General features: G+C 54.7%; 1 protein-coding gene across 1 annotated transcript in view; it reads right to left on the reverse strand.

Moving 5' to 3' along the window:
• Positions 1 to 1,138: 1,138 nt before the first annotated feature.
• Positions 1,139 to 24,299, reverse strand: part of CBS (cystathionine beta-synthase) — a 30,474-nt gene continuing 7,313 nt past the window's right edge. The window contains exons 4-16 of the mRNA XM_065876166.1: positions 22,369 to 22,503; positions 20,923 to 21,002; positions 20,709 to 20,843; positions 20,100 to 20,169; positions 18,744 to 18,835; positions 17,863 to 17,988; positions 17,127 to 17,211; positions 16,694 to 16,799; positions 8,914 to 8,991; positions 8,618 to 8,752; positions 7,798 to 7,906; positions 3,914 to 3,998; positions 1,139 to 1,995 (exon numbers count right to left, since the gene is read on the reverse strand). Coding sequence (XP_065732238.1) covers positions 1,850 to 1,995; positions 3,914 to 3,998; positions 7,798 to 7,906; positions 8,618 to 8,752; positions 8,914 to 8,991; positions 16,694 to 16,799; positions 17,127 to 17,211; positions 17,863 to 17,988; positions 18,744 to 18,835; positions 20,100 to 20,169; positions 20,709 to 20,843; positions 20,923 to 21,002; positions 22,369 to 22,503 — 1,382 coding nt within the window. The 3' untranslated portion in view covers positions 1,139 to 1,849. The remainder of the gene's footprint in view (positions 1,996 to 3,913; positions 3,999 to 7,797; positions 7,907 to 8,617; positions 8,753 to 8,913; positions 8,992 to 16,693; positions 16,800 to 17,126; positions 17,212 to 17,862; positions 17,989 to 18,743; positions 18,836 to 20,099; positions 20,170 to 20,708; positions 20,844 to 20,922; positions 21,003 to 22,368; positions 22,504 to 24,299) is intronic.

The raw sequence follows: 24,299 nt of genomic DNA on the forward strand, positions 1-24,299 counted from the left end.
CGCCACCAGGGAAGCCCGACTCACACTTCTTGATTTCAAAATGTACTACAAAGCTACAGTAATTAAAACAGTGTGGTACTGGCATAAGGACAGACATATAGACCAGTGGAACAGAACCAAAAGTTCGGAAATAAACCCATACATCTATGGCCAACTGATTTTCCACAAGAGTGCCAAGACCATTCAATGGAGAAAGAATGTCTGTTCCCCAAATGGACAGCCATATACAAAAGAATGAATCTGGACCCCTGCCCCACACCATGTACTAAAATTAGCTCAAAATGGATCAACGAACTAAACGTAAAACTATAAAACTCTTAGAAGAAAACATGACCTTGGATTGGCAAGGATATAATACCAAAAATGAAACAAAAGAAAAAACAGATAAATTGAACATCATCAAAAACGAAACACTGTTGTACACCAAAGGTCATTATCAAGAAAGAGGAAAGCTACCCCACAGAACGGGAGAAAATATTTGCAAATCACGTGTCTGATAAGGCTCTGGTATCCAGAATATATAAAGAACTTCTACGACTGAACAACAAAAGGCAAACAACTCAATTTTAAAATGGGCAAAAGGACTTGAATAGACATTTCTCCAAAGAAGATACACAAATGACCAAACAAGCACATAAAAAGATGCTCAACATCATTAGTCGTTAGGGAAATGCAAATCAAAACCACAGTGAGATAACACTTTACACCCACTATCAATCGTGGCTATAAAAAACAAAACGCAGAAGATAAGCGTTGGTGAGGATGTGCAGCAACTGGAACCTTCATGCACTGCTGGTGGGGATGTAAAATGGTGCGACTGTGGGACACAGTTTGGTGGCTCCCCCAAAAATCCATCATAGAATTATCTCGTGGCCCAGCAGTTCCAGTCCTGGGTGTAGAACCAAAAGAACTGAACACAGGTGTTCAAACAAATGCCTGTACACGAAGGCACTACTAGGCACAGCAGCCCAAGAGTGGAAACAACCCAAATGTCCATCAACTGATGATGGATAAAGGAAACGTGGTCTGTCCGTATAAGGAGTACTGATCAGCCACAAAAGTGAAGCACGGACTCGTGCGGCAGCGTGAATGAATCTCAGAAACATCAGACGAAGTGAAATAAGCCAGACACGAGAGGTCACAGATTGTATGATTCTTTTTATATGAAATATCCAAAACGGTAAAGCCATGGGGATGGAAGGCAGAGTAGTGGGTGCCAGGAGCGGAGGGGAGAGGGGAGTGACTGCTTGATGGGGGGATGAAATGTTCTGGAACTCGACAGAGGTGGTGGCTGGACGACCTCTAATAAACGCTACTGAATTACACATTGAAAAATTGATCATTTTAGGTTAAGTGGATTTCACGTCAATTAAAAAACCCCAAACGCTCAAGCCACTCCAACCAACCCATCCCCAGGTGGACCACGCTGCTGGGGGAAGGGCCACAGTGCCGACGCACGCTTCCTGGGTCCCTTTCCCCTGCTCCCCACTCTGGACTCCTGGGAAAGGCACTGGCCTCTGTCTTCAGTCCCCCTACCCCAGTCACGGCAGGGGTCCATCCGCCTGGCTGAGTTCTCTTTGAAAAGATCTGCTTGCCGAAACATCTTAAGAGAAAGTTAGTTAAAGAAAAACACATCTAATCGAATAAATCATGCATAGATTCATTTAGGTGGCCAAGTGTTAATGACGGGGACCTATAACATCTCTGCTGGGCCCGGGCTAAGCAGTAAGCATCCTTGAAACCCACTGTGACAGAGTGATGCCCAGTGCCAGGTGGCTAAAAATCACGTGTTTGTTTGTTTAGTGTTTATGAAAGCAAAAGAGAACAGCCACACGGCCCTGGGGGGTAGTCAGAGCTGGGCTGCGGCCCCGGCACCTCCACTTCCCGAGTTTGTCTTCTGGTTCCGCTCGCGGGCGGCCACGAAGTTCAGCAAGTCGATGGCAGTGACGACTCCGAACACCATCTGCCTCTTAGTGGACTCCCCGTGGCTGTGGTCTGAGGGGCGACAAGGCCGCAGGTTCAGAGGGGCCTTCATACGGAGCGGATCTGAGGCGGCCACACCCCCGGGCACAGGGTGGCGGGGGCGTGCGGGCAGGATGCCCCGTGTCCACAGGCACCTGTGTGCCCTGGCGGCCCAAGCACAAGTGCCGTCCCCTCCCAACGCAAGCCACTTGGGTGAAGCTGCAGACAGCAGGGCCCTGACCCCTCTGAGCCACGCCCACCAGGGACGCCCGAGGGTCACATTCATTCAGAACAGCCGGTGGTCGCCCCTGGTGCCCAAGGCCCGAGTCGTGGCATGAAATTCCAATCCTGCTCACACCCAGCACCACCGGCTCACATCTCTGGCCTACAGTTCTGTGTTCAAACCCATGCCTTTCTCTCAGGCTTAGAATGGATGCAGGCCGCTGGCCCCCTGCCCTGCCGCCCAAGGGCAGGGAGGGTGATGGAGACGGTAAATTTTACATTTCAACTCGACTGGGCCATGGAGTGCCCCGATACTGGGCGAACATTCTGGGTGTCTTTGGATGAGATCAACTCTTGTTTGGATGGACCTAGTAAAGCAGATTGCACTCCCCAGTGTGGGTGGGCCTCATCCAGTCAGTTGAAGGCCCAAATAGAACAAACGGGCTGACCCAACGCGAGTAAGATGGAAATGTCCGGCTTTGGACTCGGAAACATCGACTCTTGGGGCCTTGAACCTGGCCACTAGCCCTGCAGGTCTTGGGACTTGCCAGGCTATAAGCCATTCCTTAGAGCAAATCCCTGTGTACACACATCCTGCTAGTTCTGTTTCTTCGGGGAACCCTGACCGACAGCTGTTGTGAAGCACACAGCGGGCCGGGCAGAGCTCAGCAGCCAGTGGCAAGTGCCCAGGTCGCACCCCATTCCACCAGACCCCGCTTCCCTGTCTGTCCCTCACGCCTTTGAGGGCAGAGGTCACACAGGGTGGGCTGCTGGAGACAGAGAGGCCAGGCACCCTACTGGCCGGCTCGGAGCACCTCAGGAAAAAGCAAGGGGCACCCAGAAGAGATGAGGGGCTTCTAGGCAAAGGGGCAGCTTTGGAGCACTGAGCCCCACGGGGGCGGGCAGTCAGAGCGGTCTCCAGGTCCCCCGGGAGACTGGCCAGAGCTGGGTGGGCAAACTTTCTGTAAAGGGCGGTAGGGTCTCTGTTATGACCCCTCAGTTCCGCCCACACAGCACGAAAGCGGCCGCTGACCGTGCTTTCTGACAGGGCGGTGTCAAAGGAAACTTTATTTACAGACCCTGAAACCGGATCCCACATCAGGGTGTGTAGATGTTCAAACACGAGTGTGTGACACAAGAAGGGGAGCCTCCCACCCAAACTCGGGGTCCGGGGCCTGGACGCCCTCCTTGGCACTTGGAGGCTGCGATGCTGACCACAGTGCCGCCCCCCAGCTCGAGGGGTGGGCGGGGCGTACACACCTGCAGGTCCCCCCCCACCCCCAAGGCCAGGTCCCACGCTGAGGAACCGAGGATGGGAGAGGGTTAGGTGGGGGCGCCCAGGCCCCGGGACCAGCCCTCGGCGGGCGGGAGGGCGGGCTCCAAGGCCCCCCCCACCGGCCCTAATTCTCGGGATTTGTATAACCCTCGTCCTCTCCCGGCACCAGAATAACATCCCGGGCCTCCAGAGATGCGGCCAGGAGGTCCGGGAAGGGCTTTATGAGCAGGCTATAAAGCCCTGTGATCTCACCGCGAGCTGGTACCCAGGTTGGCCCACAGCGCGGTCCCTCTGAGATCTGCACCCAAGGCTGGGGATCAGCTTCTCCAGCTCCCAGGCGCCCTGTGCGCTCACGGCAGGAAAGCGCACACACAAGCCTGGGCTGGGGGCCCGGCGGCCAGCACCCCACAGGGCTCATGCCCCCACCCACAGCCCGCAGAGGGCCCCACTTACACTGGATCTGCTCATGGACCACCAGGGCGAAGTGGTCCATCTCCAGGATGTGCGAGAGCTTGCCCAGAGGGTCCGTCAGGTGGATCTGGAAGGGAAGCCGTGGTCAGCGCTCGCCAGGGCAGCCCAGCTTGGCCGGAGCCCAAGGAAAGGAGCACAAGGCAGCAGGAGGGGCCGGCGTCCCTCCAGAAGGTTCTTCTGGAGCCTCTTGCTGACTTAGAGACTGAACGAGCCTTGACACACGTGAAAGGACACTTGGATGACCTGGAAGAGTCCATATGTATCACTCTGCAAAGAGCCAGCAGGACGGCTTCCCACAGTATGATCCCACCTCTATGAATTTCCGGAAAAGGCAAAACTAGTCAGATTGGCGGTTGCAGGGTTCAGGCGGTGGGGAATGGGTACAGGGATCCAGGGCACGTGGGGCACATACACTACTGTGTGTGACGCTCTAATGGGTACAGGTCACTGTACATTTGTCAAAACCCACAGAGCTATAGAACCCAAAGACTGAACCCTCAGTAAACTAGTGCCTTTAGTTACGAACAGCGTTAATATTCGCCATCCATCGGAACAAATCCTACATCAGTGCAAGATGTGACAGTACAGGGCGTGGTGAGGGGCGGGGACACAGGGCCTGGTGAGGGGAGGGCAACGTGAGCCCCCACTCTGGGCCATCTGCTCAGTAGACACACGATGAGAGCTTCCAAGAAAAAGAAAACAAGGACACTTGGGTCCATCTTTCAAACCCCAAGGCGATCTCCAAAGCGGTGAGCCCCACTGGAACCCCTTCTAGGTCGGCTCTGGCAACGGAGGCAAGTCCCCTGGGAGAGGACGCAAGCTCGGGGGTGGGAGGAGAAGCGCCAGCAGTGCCTTAACCTGTGTAAGGAGGGTTGGGCACCACTGCCCGCCAAGCACTAGTGTAGCCGAGCGGTACACAACACAGCGGCCCCGGGCTGTGGAAGCAACTTCCCCCATGCTTGCCTTTACGAGGTCAGACGCTGGGCGTGGTCAGTAGACCACGGGGGTCAGGATTCCTCCTCTCCGCCGGGAGAACAGGGCGGAAAGGGGGCGCCACAGCTCCATGGGCACCTCCCCCTGCTGCTCACGGCCGGCGGCCAGACCCCCGTGGCGGCAGGAAGGGGCAGCCCTGGATGCGGAAGGTGTACCCAGGAGACAGGACCCACCCAGGTTTCCTCAGGGCCCCGCATTCTCCTCGGGACCCTGTCTGCACCAGGGATGCCGGGGACCCTGCTGAAGGACGTCCTGTGTCCGCTCACACCCACCGCTTGGTTCCTGGAGCAGAGCAGGCACACACGGCCCCACCCAACATCTCGGTGGCAGGGCGTCGAGACCCCTGAGGGCCTGGATGGCACTAGAGCCCAGGGAACTGGGGCTCGGCTACACCTCGGGGGAAGGCTGCAGCTGGAGTTCAGCCTCGGCCACTAAGGGGGGTGACCTAGTGGAACAGGGAAGAGCCAATCCTGACTACAGGCTGCATCTGTTTCTTTTACTTTAACCTTTGCTTCCCGTTGCTTTTGTTCGCTAAAAGGACAGCCTGCCTTGGGGAACCCCGCCCCTCTGCCTAAATGTTAAACCCAAGTGCCTTTGTTCATGGAAACGTCCTGACCCTGCCCACCCGTGGATGGCTGCAAGAAAGAAGAAGCTAACACATCCCCTCCCCGAGGCTGGCCATTCCAGGGGACATTTGCGTATCTTATGGCCTTTTTACTTTACTTCCCCACCTCCTCCCCCTCTCCGTTCTGTGAAAGAAACTGGCATCCAGACCCCGGGAAGACGGTTCTTTGAGACATCAGTCTGCCATCTTCTCCGTCTGCTGGCTTTCCAAATAAAGTTGTATTCCTAGCCTCGACACCTTGTCTCCCGATCTACTGGCCTGTTGTGCGGCGAGCAGAGCAAGCTTGGACTCAGTAACATTAGAGCGCTCGGCTCTTCCCTGGGGGAGGGGAGGGCACACACAGCAGAGAGTCAGCAGGAGAGGCCAGAGACACACCAGGACTGGACTCAGGCACGGGAGGGGGTGGACAGCATGCACACCACACCTCGGAGGGACCTCAAAACACTCTGCTGGGCTTCCCTGGTGGCGCAGTGGTTAAGAATCCGCCTACCAATGCAGGGGACACGGGTTCGAGCCCTGGTCCGGGAATAGCCCACATGCCATGGAGCAACTAAGCCCGTGCGCCACAACTACTGAGCCTGCGCTCTAGAGCCTGTGAGCCACAACTACTGAGCCCGTGTGCCACAACTACTGAAGCCCTCGCGCGCCTAGAGCCCGTGCTCTGCAACAAGAGAAGCCACCGCAATGAGAAGCCCTTGCACCGCAACAAAGAGTAGCCCCCGCTCGCCGCAACTAGAGAAAGCCCGCGCGCAGCAACGAGGACTGAACGCAGCCAAAAAGAAAAAATAAATTTTTATAGAAAATAAAGCACAAACCACTCTGCTGCATGAAAGAAGCCAGACAAGGGTACACACGGTGGGGCTGCGTGTGCACACGAGCCCGGGGAGGGCGCACAGTCTACGGGACAGGATAGACGTGCGGGGAGGGGAGAGGAAGCCGAGGTAGAAGTGGGGGAGGGGGTGGATACGCTCACTCTTGACTGTGGTGTCGCGGGTGTGTGTTCATTTCAAAATCATCAAACGGGACACGCTATGTTCAGCTCAACGCAGGGAAGAGGAGGGGCAGAAACTTCCAGAAATGCTGGTGGGCAATGGCATGGGCGGAAAGGTTACCCCTGCTCAGCCTGGCTGGCCACCCACATGCATGTGACGCCGGGCCCTGTGCTCCCCACTCAGGGGCCACGGGGCCAGGATAGCCTCTTGGAGCTTCCACCGGACTGGGGGGCAATAAGTGCTCCAAGAACACACCCCGTGTGCTAGGTGCTCGGGGCCTGGGGGTCAGAGAAGCCGAGAGGAGGGGACGGGGGGGTGGGGGGCAGGAGAGAGACAGCCGGTGCCAAGGCAGCAGGAAGGGACCGGCCCGTCTGAGAACCAGGGCAGGTGGACGGCAGGAGTGGAGGCAGCCGGGGTCGCAGGGCCGGGACCCTCCCGGCTGGGCTTGGCAGGAAGGGGCAAGACCCCACCCACGTCTCCTGTGGTCTCTCCAGCCGCAGAGAGTTAGGGCCAGGAGTGAGGGGCCGTGCAGGGACCACGCTAGAGGCGATGGCAGCGGGGTGGATATGGGGAGAAACACACAGATGCTGGTGACATTTCGGCTACGTGTGAGGTGGGGAAACAGGAAAATCAAATCCATTCCTAGATTTGGGCTCCACCTGCTAGCCTTTCAAGCGGGAGACAGCCAGCGACCCAGCACTCCCACTCATTGGGGGTCCGAGGAGAAAGGAAGGGGTTGCGGAATGCCAGGAGACCAGGGAGAGGGGCTGCCCTGACCCCAGGCACCCTCGGGGACGCAGAGTCGGCTCTGCCCTGGCCCATCACAGGGTGGCCATCATCTCAGGATGACCACGGGGTCTGACCAGCCCCGGCTCAGCCCCCAGAACGTTCTAGTTCTTATTAAGTACTTAGGCGCGCCAGGTGGTCTTAACTGAGGTGGGCACAGGACAAAATCAGGGCCCGGTGCCCTGGGAATGGTCATGCTGGCAGATGTCCGGCTTGGCTGGGATGACGGTCCCTGGGCTTGCCAGTGACCACAGGCGTTGCCAAAGTACGGGCGTGGCTGAGCCCTCACCAATGCTGGCCTTTCCCCACCTGGGGCTTCTCGCTTTGTGAAGCTGGGGCGAATTGTCAGATTTAGGGGTCTGATGGGATCTGGGGTGGTGTCAAGGGTCAGGGGCGAGGGACGCGTGGCCCCGCCTCCCGGGACAGAGCTGGTCTCAGCACCGACTTCTCAGGCCTCGCGAGGATCGTACCTGTTTGAACTGCTTGTAGATGACTTTTCGAACTTGGTCCGAAGGCTGAACCTTCCCCGCGAGCAGGGACGACAGCATGTTCCCCAGGGTCACCATCCCCAGGATCACCCTGGGGAAGCGGAGGCGGTGCAGGAGTCAGCACTGGTGCCTCTCCCGCACTCTCCACACCCCACCCCACCCCCTGCCAAGACAGCAGAGTCCAGCACAGCCACCCTCAGGGTCAAACCCAGAACTCCTCTTAGAATCAACCACTATCTGCCCAGGGTCTCTGTGTGGCAGGAGCCGAGCAGTGACCAGACACCCTGCCCTTGGAGCTGACCGTCCAGTGCAGGCAACGGTAAACCAGTGAGTCCTCTGGGCATCTCCATTCTGACAGGTGTCAAGGGTGACCAGCTGGCCAGTGTCGTGGGACATGGGACTTTCGGTGCTAGAATTGGGACAGTCCCGGGAGAGCCCTGATGGTGGGTCACTGTCACCAGGGCACGTCTGTCACGGCCTTCCACTGTCAGGCACATGCCCAGAGCCAGGGCAGGACCCTACACCGGCCTCCTGTGCACAGGCTGGGTGCAATGGGCTGGGACCAAGGCATTAAAGCCCAAAGGGTTAATATAAGCAGTCCCCATCCTGGCCGGTGCTCAGGGACCAGCCGTCCAATACTCTGAGCATCTGAGTGCAAAGTGACCAAGGTCAGCCGGCCAGCTGTGGGGTCCACTGGGCTGCCCTGTCCAGCACCGCGGACACAGAGCAGCGTGGAGCACAGGCTGGAGGCGCCCAGCAGGGCCCTCTGAGGGCAGAGCTCTGGATGGAGGCTGAGACTGACCCCGACTCGTCCACCACGGGCGCCTGGTCAAAGCCCTTCTCCCGGAGGATGTCGATGGTGTGCTCACAGGTGACCGTGGGCAGCACCGTCAGCGGGGCCGACAGGCTCAGCTCCTGAACTCGGAGGTGCCACCACCTGCAAGAAGAGGGTGGGCGGGAGGCTGAGTCCAGGACAGGGAGACCGCAGGGGCGCCCAGCCAGGTGCAGGACAGCACACGTGCCCTGGGTACTAGGAACGCAAGTCCCGAGCCACACGCGTGTGGTTGGGGAGACATCTCTGCTCAGAGGCGTCCTCACCATGGCTTCTTCACCAAGAGGTCCTCCTCCTTCATGAAGCCCTTCTGCAGCATCCACTTGTCGCTCAGGAACTTGGACCTGCGGCACCGCAAGTCACCAGGGTCTCACCACCACCTCTGCCCACACTGAGGGTGGAGGTTCTCAGAGAGAGAAGGCCCAGCATCCCTCCCCAGACCCCACGGTCCAGCAGAGACCCCAAAGGGGCTGGCTGGAGGCTCTGCAAAGAGGCCTGAGAGCCAGATTCCAGAAGACCCCCTAGGGAACTGTGGTCGACGGGGGCATCTGGTCAACCAGGGCTGAATGAGCTCAGAGCACAGCAGAAGGTTCTGTGGTACGCTGGGACTGGGACCTGGGACCCTTTTCTGCAGTGCTTGCACCTGGACAAACGTCTTCTCAAGCAACAGATACAAAGGGACTATAAGGGGCTAAACAAACTGCATGCACAGCACAGCTGGGGCAAATTAAGGACAAAACAAGATAGAAAAAAACCAAAATCCCAACTGCCACTTCTGAGTTGCTGGGAGCAAAAGCAGGGTCCTGCAAATGCCCCATGTACACAGTACCACAAAGGGGTGGGCAGACCACCTAAGCCACCCCTCCTGACCCCTGGACCCACCCCTACCCTCACCCCACTTAAGGGACCAGCTCACCCCCTCCTCAGCGAGAGAGCAAGGGAAGCTGTTACTTGTTTCCACTCCCGCCTGCTACAGAATGAGTCCCAATAAAGCCTTGCCTGAATTTCTTGTCTGGCCTCTTATTAATTTCTATTGATTAAAGAGTCCAAGAACCCAGGTGGGTAACAGTTCTGTCCCGGATCCTGTGCCGTCATGTCCCCTCGGGGCTCCTGGGTGGCCTCTTCCCTGGCTGTCCTCATGTCTGCTCTGGCAGAGGGGGATGAGGGACCCCATCCCACCTGGGGTCAGAGGACACCAGACCAGGCCTTGGGGTCTGCCAGAGACCTGCCCTAAAAGGGCAGATGAGAAAGCAGCTGACAAACAGCTGCTTAGGCCTGGAGCTACAGGGGCAGGCTTGGAGGGAAGACCCGCTGAAAGCCCAGAGTGACTTCAGTTTAGGGGTGAGGAAACTGAAGCCCAGAGGGCAAAGCAGAGTTGTTGACCCTCACCAGCCATGTGGCTGACAGCTTCTCGGTGCTCCGGCCGGGTGTCAGGCCTGAGCCTCTGAGGTGGGAGAACCAAGTTCAGAACAGTGGTCCATCAGAGACCCTCGTAATATCAATCGGTAAGAGCTCTCCCAGAGATCCCCATCTCAAAACTAAGACACAGCTCCACCCAACGGCCAGCAAGCTCCAGTGCTGGACACCACATACCAAACAACTAGCAACACAGGAACACAACTGCACCCATTAGCAGAGAGGCTGCCTAAAATCATAAGTTAACAGACACCCCGAAACACACCACCAGAGGCAGTCTGGCCCACCAGAAAGACAAGATCCAGCCTCATCCACCAGAACACAGGTACCAGTCCCCTCCACCACGAAGCCTACATGACCCACTGAACCAACCTTATCTACTGGGGCAGACACCAAAAACAACGGGAACTACAAACCTGCAGCCTGTGAAAAGGAGACCCCAAACACAGTAAGTTAAGCAAAATGAGAAGACAGAGAAATACGCAGCAGATGAAGGAACAAGGTAAAAACCCACCAGACCAAACAAATGAAGAGGAAATAGGCGGTCTACCTGAAGAAGAATTCAGAATAATGATAGTAAAGATGATCCAAAATCTTGGAAATAGAATGGAGAAAATACAAGAAATGATTAATAAGGACCTAGAAGAACTAAAGAGCAAGCAATGATAAACAACACAATAAATGAAATTAAAAATTCTCTAGAAGTAATCAATAACTGAATAACAGAATAACTGAAGCAGAAGAACGGATAAGTGACCTGGAAGATAAAATAGTGGAAATAACTACTGCAGAGCAGAATAAAGAAAAAAGAACGGGGCTTCCCTGGTGGCGCAGTGGTTGAGAGCCTGCCTGTCGATGCAGGGGACATGGGTTCGTGCCCCGGTCCGGGAGGAGCCCACATGCCACGGAGTGGCTGGGCCCGTGGGCCATGGCTGCTGGGCCTGCGTGTCCGGAGCCTCTGCTCCACAACAGGAGGGGCTGTGGCGGTGAGAGGCCCACGTACCACAAAAAAAAAAAAAAAAAAAAAAAAAATGCAAAGAATGGAGGACAGCCTCAGAGACTTCTGAGAAAACATTAAACGTGCCAACATTCGAATTATAGGGATCCCAGAAGAAGAAGAGAAAAAGAAAGGGACTGAGAAAACATTTCAAGAGATTATAGTTGAAAACTTCCTTAATATGGGGAAGGAAATAGTCAATCAAGTCCAGGAAGTGCAGAGAGTCCCATACAGGATAAATCCAAGGAGAAACATGCCAAGACACATATGAATCAAACTATCAAAAATTAAATACAAAGAAAAAATATTGAAAGCAGCAAGGGAAAAGTAACAAATAACACACAAGGGAATCCCCATAAGGTTAACAGCTGATCTTTCAGCAGAAACTCTGCAAGCCAGAAGGGAGTGGCAGGACATATTTAAAGTGATGAAAGGGAAAAAAACCTACAACCAAGATTACTCTACCCAGCAAGGATCTCATTCAGATTCGACAGAGACATCAAAACCTTTACAGACAAGCAAAAGCTAAGAGAATTCAGCACCACCAAACCAGTTTTACAACAAATGCTAAAGGGGCTTCTTTAGGCAGGAAACACAAAAGAAGGAAAAGACCTACAATAACAAACCCAAAACAAATAAGAAAATGGTAATAGGAACATACATATCAATAACTACCTTAAATGTAAATGGATTAAATGCTCCAACCAAAAGACACACACTGGCTGAATGGATACAAAAACAAGACCCGTATATAGGCTGTCTACAAGAGACCCACTTCAGACCCAGGGACACATACAGACTGAAAGTGAGGGGATGGAAAAAGATATTCCATGCAAATGGAAATCAAAAGACAGCTGGAGTAGCAATTCTCATATCAGACAAAATAGACTTTAAACTAAAGACTATTACAAGAGACAAAGAAGGACACTACATAATGATCAAGGGATCAATCCAAGAAGAAGATGTAACAATTGTAAATATTTATGCACCCAACATAGGAGCACCTCAGTACATAAGGCAAATGCTAACAGCCATAAAAGGGGAAATCGACAGTAACACAATCATAGTAGGGGACTTAACACCCTACTTTCACCAATGGACAGATCATCGAAAATGAAAATAAATAAGGAAACACAAGCTTTAAATGATACATTAAACAAGATGGGCTTAATTGATATTTATAGGTCATTCCATCCAAAAACAACAGAATAGTCTTTCTTCTCAAGTGTTCATGGAACATTCTCCAGGATAGATCATATCTTGGGTCACAAATCAAGCCGTGGTAAATTTAAGAAAATTGAAATCATATCAAGTATCTTTTCTGACCACAACACTATGAGACTAGATATCAATTACAGGAAAAAATCTGCAAAAAATACAAACACATGGAGGCTAAACAATATACTACTAAATAACCAAGAGATCACTGAAGAAATCAAAGAGGAAATTTAAAAATACCTAGAAACAAATGACAATGAAAACACGATGACACAAAACCTACGGGATGCAGCCAAAGCAGTTCTAAGACGGAAGTTTATAGCAGTACAATCCTACCTCAAGAAACAAGAAAAATCTCAAATAAACAACCTAACCTTACACCTAAAGCAATCAGAGAAGGAAGAACAAAAAAACCCCGAAGTTAGCAGAAGGAAAGAAATCATAAAGATCAGATCAGAAATAAATGAAAAAGAAACGAAGGAAATGAAAGCAAAGATCAATAAAACTAAAAGCTGGTTCTTTGAGAAGATAAACAAAATTGATAAACCATTAGCCAGACTCATCAAGAAAAAAAGGGAGAAGACTCAAATCAACAGACTTAGAAACGAAAAAGGAGAAGTAACAACTGACATTGCAGAAATACAAAGGATCATGAGAGATTACTACAAGCAACTATATGCCAATAAAATGGACAACCTGGAAGAAATGGACAAATTCTTAGAAAAGCACAACTTTCCAAGACTGAACAAGGAAGAAATAGAAAATATAAACAGACCAATCACAAGCACTGAAATTGAAACTGTGATTAAAAACCTTCCAACAAACAAAAGCCCAGGACCAGATGGCTTCATAGGCAAATTCTATCAAACACTTAGAAAAGAGCTAACACCTATCCTTCTCAAACTCTTCCAAAATATAGCAGAGGGAGGAACACTCCCAAACTCATTCTACGAGGCCACCGTCACCCTGATACCAAAACCAGACAAAGATGTCACAAAGAAAGAAAACTACAGGCCAAGATCACTGATGAACGTAGATGCAAAAATCCTCAACAAAATACTAGCAAACAGAATCCAACAGCACATTAAAAGGATCATACACCATGATTAAGTGGGGTTTATCCCAGGGATGCAAGGATTCTTCAATATACGCAAATCAAACCATGTGATATACCATATTAACAAATTGAAGGATAAAAACCATATGAAAATCTCAATAGATGCAGAGAAAGCTTTCGACAAAATTCAACACCCATTTATGATAAAAACTCTCCAGAAAGTAGGCATAGAGGGATCTTACCTCAACATAATGAAGGCCGTATATGACAAACCCACGGCCAACATCATTCTCAATGGTGAAAAACTGAAACCATTTCCACTAAGATCAGGAAGAAGACAAGGTTGCCCCACTCTCACTACTATTATTCAACATAGTTTTGGAAGTTTTAGCCACAGCAATCAGAGACGAAAAAGAAAGAAAAGGAATCCAAATCAGAAAAGAGGAAGTAAAACTGTCATTGTTTACAGATGACATGATACTATACATAGGGAATCCTAAAGATGCTACCAGAAAACTACTAGTGCTAATCAATGAATCTGGTAAAGTAGCAGGATACAAAATTAATGCACAGAAATCTCTTGCATTCCTATACACTAATGATGAAAAATCTGAAAGAGAAACTAAGGAAACACTCCCGTTTACCATTGCAACAAAAAGAATAAAATACCTAGGAATAAACCTACCTAAGGAGACAAAAGACCTGTATGCAGAAAACTATAAGCCACTGATGAAAGAAATTAAAGATAAAACAGATGGGGAGATATACCATATTCTTGGATTGAAAGAATGAACACTGTGAAAATGACTTTACTACCCAAAGCAATCTACAGATTCAGTGAAATCCCTATCAAACTACCAATGGCATTTTTCACAGAACTAGAACAAAAAATCTCACAATTTGTATGGAAACACAAAAGACCCCGAATAGCCAAAGCAATCTTGAGAAAGAAAAACGGAGCTGGAGGAATCAGGCTCCCTGATTTCAGACTATACTACAAAGCTACAGTAATCAAGACAGTATGGTACTGGCACAAAAACAGAATACAGATCAATGGAACAGGACAGAAAGCCCAGAGATAAACCCACGCACACATGGTCACCTTATCCTTGATAAAGGAGGCAAGAATATACAATGGAGAAAAGACAGCCTCTTCAATAAGTTGTGCCGGGAAAACTGGACAGGTACATGGAAAAGAATGAAATTAGAACACTCCCTAACACCGTACACAGAAATAAACTCAAAATGGATTAAAGCCTAAATGTAAGGCAAGACACTATAAAACTCTTAGAGGAAAACACAGGCAGAACACCCAATGATATAAGTCACAGCAAGATCCTTTTTGACCCACCTCTTAGACAAATGGAAATAAAAACAAAAACAAACAAATGGGACCTAATGAAACTTAAAAGCTTTTGCACAGCAAAGGAAACCATAAACAAGACCAAAAGACAACCCTCAGAATGGGAGAAAATATTTGTAAGTGAAGCAACTGACAAAGGATTAATCTCCAAAATATACAAGCAGCTCATGCAGCTCAATATCAATTAACAAACAACCCAAACCAAAAATGGGCAGAAGACCTAAACAGACATTTCTCCAAAGATATACAGATTGCCAACAAACACATGAAAGGAGGCTCAACATCACTAACCATTAGAGAAATGCAAATCAGAACTACAATTAAATATCACCTCACACTGGTCAGAATGGCCATCATCAAAAAATCTACAAACAATAAATGCTGGAGAGGGTGTGGAGAAAAGGGAACCCTCTTGCACTGTTGGTGGGAATGTAAATTGATATAGCCACTATGGAGAACAGTATGGAGGTTCCTTAAAAAACTAAAAATAGAACTGCCATATGACCCAGCAATCCCACTACCGGGCACATACCCTGAGAAGACCATAATTCAAAGAGTCATGCACCACAATGTTCACTGCATCACTATTTACAATAGTCAGGACATGGTAAGTGTCCACTGACAGATGAATGGATAAAGAAGATGTGGCACATATATACAATGGAATATTACTCAGCCATAAAAAGAAACGAAATTGAGTTAGTTTTAGTGAGGTGGAAGGACTTAGAGTCTGTCATACAGAGTGAAGTAAGTCAGAAAGAGAAACAAATACCGTGTGCTAACATATATATGGAATCTAAAAAAAAAAAAAAGTTTCTGAAGACCTAGGGGCAGGACAGGAATAAAGACGCAGACGTAGAGAATGCACTTGAGGATACGGGGAGGGGGAAGGGTAAGCTGGGACGAAGTGAGAGAGTGGCATGGAAATATAAACACTACCAAATGTAAAATAGATAGCTAGTGGGAGGCAGCCGCATAGCACAGGGAGATCAGCTCGGTGCTTTGTGACCACCTAGAGGGGCGGGATAGGGAGGGTGGGAGGGAGGGAGACGCAAGAGGGAAGAGATATGGGAACGTATGTACATGTATAACTGATTCACTTTGTGATACAGCAGAAACTAACACACCATTGTGAAGCACGTATACTCCAATAGAGATGTTAAAAAAAAAGAAAAGGCAGACGAGGACCAAGAAAGTGGGGAGCAGGGAGGACCCACAGCCCCCCAGCCTAGACGTGTGTGCCCGAGACATGATCATTCAGTCACACTCTCGCCATTTCTCTCCCACACACACAGGCAGGAGTGCGCACGCACAGCAGGCCGGCCCAGCCCACGGGGAGATGGCCGTTCTCACGCGCCGTGCGGTGTGAGCGGACGGCCGTGCTCAGGGCAACCTGGCAGTGGACGCCCAGACGTGCCTCACCCCCTGCTGGAACGGGCGCCCACCAGGGGCAGCGGAGCTCACCCGAGGTATGTAACCTGCCACTCCTGGGCCAGGGAGGAAGCCCACGGGGCCGTGGGGGAGGTCTCTAGCCCCCTGTGCCCTTGTTCCCGCACAGCAACCCTGGCTCTTTCGGCCGGTGGCCCCAGACGGGCGCCATCGGCCCAGAGGACGGGAACTGGAAGCAGGAGGACGCAAGCTGCCACCTGGGCAGGTGTGCAGATACTCAGCACCACTGGACTCGAAGGGGCCTCGGAGGCCAGCAGGCAGGCGTCGCACAGCCCGTCCCCGGGGCTGCCGAGCCCAGCCTGGGTCTCGCCAGGTTGGGGCTGCGTGTGAGCGTAGCAGCAGAGCCGATGCTCCCTGCAGCGGGGGTTGCCGAGGCGTTCTTAGGGCGGCTGCGTCCTCCTCCGCGTCCCCCGCGGCCTCACAGACCCCCACGCGCCCTCCCTCCTGCTGCCGCGTCTCGGGGAGGCCTGGCGGGCAGCAGAGCCGGCACAGGCGCCTGGGGGGCGGAGTGCGGGCAGCCGAGGGGCCGGAGGGACCGCTCCTTACATGTAGTTCCGCACAGAGTCCGGCAGGATCACCACGCAGCGCTGCTCCTCCCTGAGCTCCTGGGCGGCCTTCACGGCCACCGACATGGCACTGCCGGCACTGCCGCCTGCCGGGAGGGTCGGGGTCAGACCCGCCGGGGGCGGGGGCGTGCGATGCGCGTGTGCGTGCCAGTGCGTGTGCACGCCCCAACACGCTGTGGAGGGGTCCTCGGTGGAGGGACCGGGCTCGGGGTGCTGGGAGGACCCCCGATTCTCACTGTCCACCCACATTCTCCTCGTTACCACCGACTGTCACGACCAAACCCTCCCCGCACAGAACCTCCAAGCCCTGCAGCAGATGGGGTGCAGGTGGGCCGGGCAGCCCCAGAGCGAGGGTGTCCTTCCGGCGCTGGCCCAGCAGCTGGCAGAGGCCGAGTGCCCGGCGCCCCACTTACCGCACAGCAGCCCCTCCTGCGCGATCAGCATGCGCGCGAAGGCGAAGGCATCCTCGTCGTTGCTCTTGAACCACGTGTCCACCACCTGGGGGGCCGAGGGCAGGCGGTCAGGCCGGGCAGCGCCGGGCGCTGGGCAGCGGGGGTGTGGCGGGCGTGGGCACCACCGCCCAGGTTGCAACCTCACAGAGGACCTCGGTCCGGGAGGTCGTGACCCTCCAGGGATGCGGCCCAGCCCCTTGTCTGGGATCCAGGACTCGCATCTGCAGACCTAGGTCGCGCCCCACCCCCTCCCCCCGGGTCCAGCGCACCGTGCACGTGGCCAGTAAAACCGCCCAGCAGCCCCGCTGAGGGCCATACTTGTAGTCTAGGTCTCTGACCGAAGCATCCTTTAGGGTCCTTAAAAGGAGCCTTCTCTGGGGTCCTTAGCTCTCCCACGTCGGCCTGCTTCCCCGCTCCAGCCACCCGGCTCCCTCCCCCTGCCAGGGTGGTCTGTGCCACCCGCCACCCCCCAACGGCCTCTGTGTCTGCCCAACAGGGCCGTGGTACACGCTCGCTCGTCAGGTACAGTACCGCGAGTCACCACGTCATGACCCCCGAGACTACTGCCCCGTGCAGCGTGGAGCTCGCGTCTCTGTTCCCGCTCAGCCAGGCGCCCCCCACGCCGCGCCACCCCCCCCCACCCCGTGCCCAGCCAGGCAAGGCTGTGGCCTGGGCTTGTCACTGCTGCCCCGCCTACCGTCCTGTCCAGCACGGTGGGGATGAAGTCGTAGCCGATCCCTTCCACCTCGTAGGCTGTCTGCTCCGTCTGGTTCAGCTCCTCGGGCTCTGCGAGGATGGAGCCTTCGGGGTCCACCCCGATGATCTGCAGAGTGGGCAGCCTTGGGGCTCAAGTCTCACCTGGATGCACCTGGCTGTCATCCGGGCGCGGGCCCCGTTCCCGGACCTCGGGCACGAGGCTCGAAACCCACTAACCCAGGCCCGGGCGCTGGGAGATCGCAAGGTAAATAAATGTCCACCTCAGGGCACTCAAGGGGCAGCACGAGGCTGGGGGAAGTGGCGTCCTGGAAAGCTCCTCCTGCGGGGGGTGCCCGAGGACAGCCCCGAGAGACGCCCCGGGACAGCGGGAGCCTGGGGCGAGGGGGGTGCTAGGACTGACCTCTCCTGGACGGCGGAGAGGGGAAGGGTGCGCTCGGCACCTCCAGCGGGGGTCTCTCTGAGCCCCTCCCCAGGCTCAGGTGCCCCTCCCCTACTCTCAGAGCCCCGGTGGGGCAGCGGTAGGACCTGAACCTGAGAGCTCTCGGCTTCTGGAATGACCCTTGGAGGCCACCCAAATGGACTCTCCCACCCCCAGCTCATCTGGGCGTCCAGGTTGCTGGGTCCTTTATCCCCGGGGCAGGCACAGGTACAACCCCCCCATACAAGATGCAAGGCCGTCTATGCAGAAGTGTCAGACATGGGAACTTCCGGCTCTAAAGCAGAGGCCACTCTGTGGGCCCAAGGCCAAGGAGCCCAACAGTTAAGCCTCCAGCTGCAGTTCAGGCCGTAGGTGGGAAACGCGCACACGTCCAGGCCCACATCTCCTGGGCGGGGCAGGGTGGCGCCCTCGCAGCCCCTCACCTTGCATCCAGGGCACTTCTCCTTCAGCTTCCTGGCGATGCCTGTGATGGTGCCCCCCGTGCCCGCCGACGCCACCAGCATGTCCAGCCTCCCTGACAGGGGAGAAGGCACGTCAGGGAGAACATCCTCAGGCAGGAGCGGCCGACCCCCACTCTTTTTTTTTTTTGAAGCATCTTTATTGGAGTATAATTGCTTTACAATGGTGTGTTAGTTTCTGCTCAGCCCTCCACTCTTAATAAGAAGCAAGAAGGTCTTCAACCACAACGAAGGCAAGTTACCAAAAGGGGCAAAAGCAAACCTATTCTCAAATTTAAAGCCTCTCATCACAGTCCTCCATCTTTGAGACACAGTCATGGTAACAGAGCCCCAGGGAGCCCCATTTAAGGCTAAACGCAGCCAGTCCCTGAAATCCCTATTTGTCGTGAATCGTGAACCGTGAACGAGGTGACTTCCTGCAGGAGGTGGGCCCCAGGTGGCTGAGGGCTGAGCCCAGGGAGGCTCTTCACACTTCCTTAAGCTGTTTGGTTCAGACGACGTGGATAAGTGAACTGAATTATCAAAGGGACCAGAATAAACCGCTCAGCTTGGCTCAGACGTTGTCTGGGCTCTCTCAGTGTCCAGTGGCCAGCTCAGGCGCCCGCAGACAAGTCAGCGCGGGCACCCGTGCTGAGGCAGAAAGGCTGTTTTTACCGAATGAGAGGATTCTCACACGTAAGACCTGGGTGAGCAAATGCCTGGACTTTGCTGCCTGGCTCCTGGGCACGGAACGAGGGCACTTAAGCCAACGCTAGGCACCAAACAGGAAGCCAGGGGTGCCAAGCCCCTGGCGACTCTTCCCGAAGACCTCTTAGGGAAACAGCCTGTCAGAAAACATCGCAACCCCCTCGGCCTTGGCACCAACTGTGCGGAGAGGTTCCAAGCAGCCTCAAGTCTGTACAGAGTAAGCTAATTGCAGATGTCACCACCCCAGTTCTGCAGATGAGAAAACCCCAGTGTTGAATTCAGTGCCCAGGCTGGGACTTGAGGCCAAGTGCCGTCCAGCAACGTGAAGCCCCAGCTGTGAGCCCAGAACCAGCGTGGGACACCCTTGTGCCCTGCACTCAAGAGCTCCTACAGGTCTGGAGGAAAGACTGCTAGGTAAACAAATACAACCACATGACATGTTTGGTGCTGTAGGAGAGGCACGGGCAAAGTCCAAGAGGGAGGAAACCGCTCTAGAGAAATGTTCTAGAAAGCACTTCACGGAGAGGGGACATCTGAGCTGGGTTTTGAAGGATTAAAAGGAGTTTACGAAGGAGCGGGTAAGTGACTTGTACACTCCCAGTCAAGATGGACAGCAGGGTTAGAAGTATACACCGTCACACTGCTGCAGGATCTCCTCGGCCGTGATGTCGTAGTGAGCGAGAGGGTTGCTGGCATTGCGGTACTGCAAGGAAAGAGAGCAAAGGAGTCGTGCTGAAGTCGAGGCACAGAACCGGCAGCGGCCCCAGGGCACCAGGCAAACAGCTCAGTGCAAAGCCAGAGAGGATGCCGGCAGCTCGGGGAATGGCCCGGGCACCTCAACAGACACCAAGCATGAAAACCAGCTCTCCACAAGATGCGATTTCTGAATTAACCCAGACGTGGAGTGAGTGACAAAGAAGAGCTTCCAGTCAAAAGGTCTGCATGTATTTTATGCCTGTAGAGAGCTTCCCGGGTCCTCTGCAAAGGGCGTTCCAGCGCACTGGGCTGAGCCCTCGCAGCCGGCACACAGACAGCACAGCCAAAGGCTTGGCCGACCCTGCCGGCCACACACTGGGCTGGGAGAGGCCAGTGACCGCGTCCCAGTGCGTCGGTCCCTCTGCAGCCTCTGCTCCTGCTGCGGATGTGACACCACCCCCAAGCCCCCGGCGGACATCCCCCAGGGAAGGCCCCACTTGGTCCCAAGCCTCTGGGCACACAGTCGCCCCAGGGCCCGGCCCTCACCTGGTCCAGGATGTGGGAATTGGGGATCTCGTTCCTCAGCCTCCAGGCCACACCCACATGTGACTCAGGGGAGTCGAATCTGGCGTTGGTGGGTGTCCTCACGATCTCGGCCCCCAGGGCGCGCAGGACGTCCACCTGCAGAGGTACGCGGTGGCCTTCACCTCCCCACCGGGCCCTCAGCGCAGGGGCAGGGGCCGGGGAGATGCCCGCCTACCTTCTCAGTACTCATCTTCTCTGGCATCACGATGATGCAATGGTAGCCCTTCACCGCGGCAGCCAGGGCCAGCCCGATCCCTGGGGACAGCACATGCAGTGAGAGGGGGCCACGGTGCCCCCGAGACCCCGCTTCCAGCCCCAAAGGCCCAGGGGAGAGGGCGCTGCAAAAATGCCCTACATCATCCCCTTCTGCCCTCAAATGAGGGGATAAGAGGAGAATGTGGAGGCAGAGATAAAAAGGCAAGTGTGCCCAGAGAAAAAAGCAGGCTGCCCACCATGAACCCCAATTCCTCCAGCTCTTACTGGGCGCCTGGGAGGTGACAATAGCAGCAGACGTTGTGGAGCCCGCGTGTTCCCGTCCCCAGCCCCACCACGGGGCCGGGGCACAGGCCCGGGCCGGACGCCTCCTCCCTGGTTCCAAAGGGGTCGGGGCCGCTGCCCAGGGCTGAGGGGAGGGGCCACCCCAGTTAGTCTGAAGACAGAACACGGAGCCAGAGAGGAGGGTTCTGGAGCCTCAAGATCTCCTGGAGTTTGCCCCACTCGGCTTCGGACCTGCTTGGGACCCACGACCCCTTTCTGGGTTTGGATGAGAATGTCTGTCCTGTGCCTGGCCTGCCACTGTGCTTTGGAAACACATAAATCGTCCGGTTTGAAGGTTCGCAGCCGGAGGGGAATTTTGCTTCAGGAGGAATCGAGCCTCAGGTCTCATCCACCTCTGATTTAGGTGATCCTTAGATGAGACTTAACGTCGGTGCTGGAATGGGTTCAGACTTTGGGGGGCTGTTGGGAGGGGGGTGAATATACTTTGCATTCGAGAAGGACATGAATTCTGGGGGCCAGAGGGTGGAGTGTTACGGACTCAACTGTGTCCCTCCAAAATTCATCTGTTGAAGTCCTACCCTGCAACCCCCCTCAGAATGTGACTCTAACTGGAGATGGGTCTTTGAAGAGGAGATTAAGGTTAAACGAGGTCATATGGGTGGGCCCTAACCCTGTATGTCTGGTGTCCTCATAAGAAGAGATCAGCACACAGACACACACAGAGGGACGCACGTGAGGACACAGGGAGAAGATGCCCAGGAGAGAGGCCTCAGGAGGAACCAGCCCTGTTGACACCTGATGTCAGTTGTCCAGCCTTCAGACTGCGAGATAATAAGTGTCTGTTGATTAAGCCGCCTAGGCTGTGGGATTTATTACCGCAGCCAAAGGAAACCAGGACAGATTTTTACTACAAGGTGTAGTTGCCCACATAACAGACTCCAACATCACCAATGCAGCTGGGACGGCAAGATATCAGAGAAAGCTGGGCTCAGCCACACACCTGCACACAGGCGTCAGGTGCCGAGCAAAGTGCGTGGATGGAAGGGAAGGGCCAGCCGGACAGACCAGCGCGTGCAGCCCTGGGTCACCCGGGCCGGGAGCTCTGGCCCGTGGCAGCGCCCACCTGTGTTCCCCGACGTCGGCTCGATGATGGTGTCCCCAGGCTTCAGGGTCCCCTCGCGCTCAGCATCCTCAATCATTCGCAGGCTGATGCGGTCCTTCACGCTCCCGCCCGCGTTGAAGAACTCACACTTGGCCACTGGAGCCAGAGACGCATCATGAGAGAGGAAGAGGACCCTGATGCTAAGGGATGCCTGCCGTGCCGTCCCCTCCCCAGCACCCGATACGCCCAGGATACAGGGACAAGCTTCAGTGGTCCTGAAAATCATCGCCTTTCCATTCATTGTCACCTCCCACACCTGACGTGGGTGAGGGTGCTTGCCCACGGGAGCTTCTGGCACCTGCCCGTCCCACCCCCCATGGACCACGTGGCAACTCCAAGTGCATGAGACAGAGCAGCCCGAGGAGCCCCCCCCAACTGGATGGATGGAGCAGAGCCACCCCCGTGACGCAGCACAGTCCCGAAGAGACTTGCTGGGTGTGCAGGGGGCGGCCGACTGGAGCCCAGGCTTAAATCAGGGCAGACAGCCCCGCCGTACCCAGCGGATCACGACAGACGACCTGATGTCCTGAAGCCACAGCTCGCCCGTCACACCCCCAGACCAGGACCCACACACCTTGCACACCCGCCATCTTCCCCACCTAGCAGATACGACGCCCTCTCCTGTGCCCCTCTCAAAAACATGCAGTGTTCGTAAAAGGGGGAGAGATGGCACCAAATGTGATTGAAGGACCAGGCCGGCCTGCAGCACCCACAAAACAAGCTCCTCCTGCTTTGTCCTGGTTTCTGAAATCCACAAGACCCAGAGAGGCCCCTGCCGGGACAGTGAAGGAGGGGCTCTTGAATGTCTGACCGCTGAGGAGCCCCGCACCCCACACTCTTGTAGGTCACACACTTGAATTACTTGTTAGAAAATTCTAATGAGCCCATGGGAAAGCCAACAGAGACGCAGGGATTCAAGCTGATCAGCCGTGGGCAAGCCAAGTAACCAACCGGAGGCTCGGTTTTTCCATCTGTAAAATGGACACAGTAAAACCTACTTCAGGGGCTCCTGCCAAGTTGAAGTGCATGCAGCAGGCCCATGCCTACGGGGTACTAGTTACTGGTCTCTGTTATCTGACGGAGGAGCACAGAGCAGACGATAGCTCTCCTGGGTTGTTCTGATACACCCCCAGCAGCGCCTGGGAGTGCGTACTGCTTGTTGCTTATGAGAGAATTCTTCACCAGAGGCGTGCGCGGGAAGCCTCTGATGGTGATGCCTCTGGGGTGAATCGACCACGTGGCCTCGGTCCCTCCCCTAGGAGGTGTTGACCCCCAAGGACCCCCACGCTCTCCCCTCCCCAGCTCTCTCTGCCCCAGCAGCACCAGGCCTGGTCCACCCCAGGGCCTCTGCACCTGTCACTTCCTCTGGGACAAGGCTGACATCTACCTGGGCTCCGAGCTGGGAGAACAGTGGAGGTGAAGAAAGCCCCCCACCCTCTTGTGTTCCTGGAAACAGCCTCCTGCAAATTAGTCCCTTCTCCATAGGACTTGGATAAGACTCTCGGGTGATCCCCATGAGTACCAGACACAGCTCCCAAATCCCCACTCTGTGTCTCCTAAGTGAGACGCGAACTGTCTGTCTGAGCACCGGGGCAGCCAGTTCCTGCCCGGCTGATGGCTGAGACCCTCATCACAAAAACCGCCCCGGCTCTCAGGTCAGCCCACCCCACCCACGGCATGGCTGCCCCTCCCTACGAGAGTCCGAGACAGACCGGCGCCGCTCTGCTTCTGCAGCTGCCGGCTTAGAGCACCGCCTTCCCGGCTCGGGTTCTGCCCCCAACATCTGCCCGGACACGCTTCCCTCCACAATCCAGGCCTCGGCTCACAGGCCGCGGCCTCCCTTACACCGACTCCGGCGAGGGCTTTCTCACCCTCTCCCGACCTCACCTGAC

The sequence above is a fragment of the Phocoena phocoena genome, chromosome 4 (assembly GCF_963924675.1).
Source record: "Phocoena phocoena chromosome 4, mPhoPho1.1, whole genome shotgun sequence".
NCBI lineage: Eukaryota > Metazoa > Chordata > Mammalia > Artiodactyla > Phocoenidae > Phocoena > Phocoena phocoena.